Source organism: Sinocyclocheilus grahami, unplaced genomic scaffold (genome assembly GCF_001515645.1).
Source record: "Sinocyclocheilus grahami isolate Dianchi unplaced genomic scaffold, SAMN03320097.WGS_v1.1 scaffold18.1, whole genome shotgun sequence".
In the NCBI taxonomy this organism is placed as follows: Eukaryota; Metazoa; Chordata; class Actinopteri; order Cypriniformes; family Cyprinidae; genus Sinocyclocheilus; species Sinocyclocheilus grahami.
Window position 1 is genome coordinate 2,242,805 of NW_015505197.1, and position 3,600 is coordinate 2,246,404.

General features: G+C 39.3%; 1 protein-coding gene across 1 annotated transcript in view; it reads left to right on the top strand.

Moving 5' to 3' along the window:
* The first annotated feature begins 486 nt into the window (after positions 1 to 486).
* The window catches only part of LOC107553761 (baculoviral IAP repeat-containing protein 6-like), a 5,777-nt gene continuing 2,663 nt past the window's right edge, over positions 487 to 3,600 (top strand). The window contains exons 1-4 of the mRNA XM_016236074.1: positions 487 to 510; positions 1,807 to 1,968; positions 2,295 to 2,372; positions 2,911 to 3,099. Coding sequence (XP_016091560.1) covers positions 487 to 510; positions 1,807 to 1,968; positions 2,295 to 2,372; positions 2,911 to 3,099 — 453 coding nt within the window. The remainder of the gene's footprint in view (positions 511 to 1,806; positions 1,969 to 2,294; positions 2,373 to 2,910; positions 3,100 to 3,600) is intronic.

Genomic DNA, 3,600 nt, shown 5'->3' on the forward strand with positions numbered 1-3,600 from the left:
TTTCACATGCTGAAGACACACTCCCTGCTTGTCTGAGGGCCTCGAGGGACATGGAGTGACTGTTTGCTCTGACAAAATAAGCCAAAGAGAAACGACTCTTCAGCACAGTGCCGCACCAGAGCCGGCAGGCTCTCTAAAGCCTGATCGTTTTCTCCAAGGAGTTTTAAATGGAGAGTCAGCTTTACTGGGCAGTTTGGTTTGTCAGGCTAGACTTAATCTATGTCATGCTAATTCTTGAAGATCGTCTATTTGAACCAGTGGCCCTTAGTCATAGCCAGGGTGTATTTTCAGACAGGGATGTTGTGTGATCAAAGTTTAGTTCCTCTATGCTGACCACAGAAAAACCAATGTGACCATGGCAATTCCTAATCCTGGGATTCAAAGCTCTTGAGATAAGTCACATCCGTTTATTAACATGTACAAACTGTGTCCCTCTGAGGTCCTCTAGAGCAAAGCTAAGGGGAATTTAGACCTTTGAGCATTAGCATGAACCCTTGTGGTCATGAGGAGGTAAGGTTTGGAAATAGCAGGATTTTCCAGGGTTATGTCGGAGAACCACATCAGCACATCCACATATAATAACCATCACCCTCCCTTGGGTATCTTATGCTCTCATTCTCTCCATGATGATTGAATGAAAGGGGCGTTAAATATGGTGAGGCGGATCAATGCTGCTGTCACTATCCATAAGTAAAATCCATATGATAAGAGCAATAAGACATTACACTTACCACCCCGTTTAACTGCTTAATTAGTATGCTCTGTTTTTTTTTTGTTTTTTTTAAAGTGCCAGAGGCAGCGCAGTCAGGATGTCTGATTGGTCGAAAGTAGTGTCCTGTAGATGGTCACTCTAGTTGAGCTCCATGATCATATGTGGAGATAGGAGAAATCTACGGAAGGACAAACATCGCTGCCACACTCCACCAAATCAGTCTTTATGGCGGTGTGGCCAAACTCAATCCTCTCTTCAGTTAAGACACATAATATTTTTGTGCTTGAGTGGCAATTCAAACAAGTTATTTATTTATTGTTTATAATTTATAACATTAAAGAATCAACTCATGTGAATTGACTAATTAAATGAATCAGTCAATAAGAATCGGATATCTCAGTGCTGAATATGAGAGCAACCCATGACTGTCCCGCCTTGCTGTTTACTGTGGGTCAACATGAATCTTTCGATCTCTGCTGCATGACGAGCTTGAGAGGTGAACAGGTGAGGTGAAGAATGGCAGATAATTGCAAAATGCTTATGTGCAAAGCTTGTCGCATAAAAAAAAAAGACTAATATTTAGTTATGTATATAATATATATACTTATGCAATGTACTTATTTCAGTTTTTTATTTTTAATACATTTGCGAAGTTGTGACCATTCTGTTTTTGCTTTGTCAGTATGATGTATGGAGTGTAGATTGATGTGGAAAAAAAGTAATTTAAAGACTGAGCTTTCCGGATTTAACCTACACCGAGTGTGTGAGCACAGCTTTGTGTGTGTGTTTTGTTGCGTTTGAATGGTCTTGTCAAAACAGTCTTAACGCCTAAATGCAGCTCTACTGCCTGCAGTGGAGAGAGATTCACTGGATGGCATGACAGTCCTCCGATCGTCCTCTCTCTCACTCCTTCTGTGGGAAGCGGGATACATCACTTTGTGTGTGTCAGTGCAACTTCCCCTATAGACCTCGTTTAAACATGCCAATCATTCCAGTGCTGTTCAACACAATGATTTTGATTTTAATGTTTGTCGTCTTTGAATGAATGTAGGGTCGCTGTCTTTTAATGGCTGTTTTCTTGGTTTTTGTCTCAGGTGTTGATAACAGGGCCTGCAGACACACCATATGCCAATGGCTGTTTCGAATTTGACGTCTATTTTCCTCAAGATTACCCAAACTCCCCTCCTCTGGTTAATCTGGAGACCACCGGCGGCCACAGCGTCCGTTTTAATCCAAACCTCTACAACGATGGCAAGGTTAGTGTCATGTTTTTTTTTTTTCAAGAAATTTTTAGACCGATGACTGATGCAAATACTGATAATTAAACAGTAGGTTGGAAATTTAAAAATGAATGTTTTTTTTATGTATGTATTTTATTTTATTATTTTATATTATTTTGTTTTTATTCTTTATATTATTTTGTTTCTTTTCTCAGAAATGGTCAAATATTGGCCAATGGATAAAAAAAAATTATTTATATGTTTATATGACTTAATGTTGTTTAGTTTAATTGTTTTTTTTGTTTTTTTCCACTTAATCCTGATCTCTTGGTACTGTCTCTCATTCATTCTGTAACAACCAGGTGTGTTTAAGTATCCTGAACACCTGGCACGGGCGTCCCGAGGAGAAATGGAACCCTCAGACCTCTAGCTTTCTACAGGTGAGCCAATACCCAGTAGGAGGGAAGGATTTCGCAGATGGTTTTTTGCAGATAGTTCTTTCCGGTATATCTGAAGCAGTGAACTGCCGGAAAAGACCACCTCTCATTTCATCACTTTTAGAGAATATTTAGTCATATCACCGTCACCTGCACATCGACCGTTGATTTTACAACATTCTCATCCTGGTTTCCCTACAGTAATTATCTTCCCACATCTCAACCCCTTTCCCTCCCTCTCTCCATCATACTTCTCTGAATAATAGGCAGGGGAGCAGTTTCCTCCTGTAATATTGATCTGATCAGGCTCTGCTCCTCTCTCTCCTCACACTCGTGCTCATGTACTGCTGCCATCAGTTCATAGAAATGTCTCCATTGATTAGTGCTACAGTTAGCGTCCAGCTGATCAATAAATGCAAATCAGGCACAGGGACACAGTTGTGCTGTGGTCAGTGAGAGTCGGTGTGCTCTTCACCTCTTCCACTTGATCCATGTGTCATTCCTCCTAGGCTTTCTAAAACGTGTGTTGTGTGTGTTTTAGGTGCTGGTGTCAATCCAGTCTCTGATTCTGGTGGCTGAGCCATACTTCAATGAACCAGGTTACGAGCGTTCCCGGGGCACGCCGAGTGGAACGCAGAGCTCCAGAGAGTACGACGGAAACATTCGACAGGCCACTGTCAAGTGGGCCATGCTAGAACAGATCCGCAACCCTTCACCCTGCTTTAAAGAGGTTAGATATCATCCATTTACATATATGGAGTAACCCCAAAATGTAGTTGGAGAAAAAAAAATATTTATATATATATATATACACAGTGGGGCAAAAAAGTATTTAGTCAGCCACCAATTGTGCAAGTTCTCCCACTTAAAAAGATGAGAGAGGCCTGTAATTTTCATCATAGGTATACCTCAACTATGAGAGACAAAATGAGAAAAAAAAATCCAGAAAATCACATTGTAGGATTTTTAAGTGGGAGAACTTGACAATTGGTGGCTGACTAAATACTTTTTTTCCCCACTGTATATATGTATATATAATACTGTATATATCACACCATATATTACCGTTTTTACAATATTTTTAAATAAATATAGCCCTGTTGAGCATAAGATTTTTTTTTTAAACATTAAAACAATTTTACTGACCCCAAACTTTTTAAGGGCAATGTATGTATTTACATATATTATTAATTTTGTGTGTGTATATATATATATATATATATATATATAT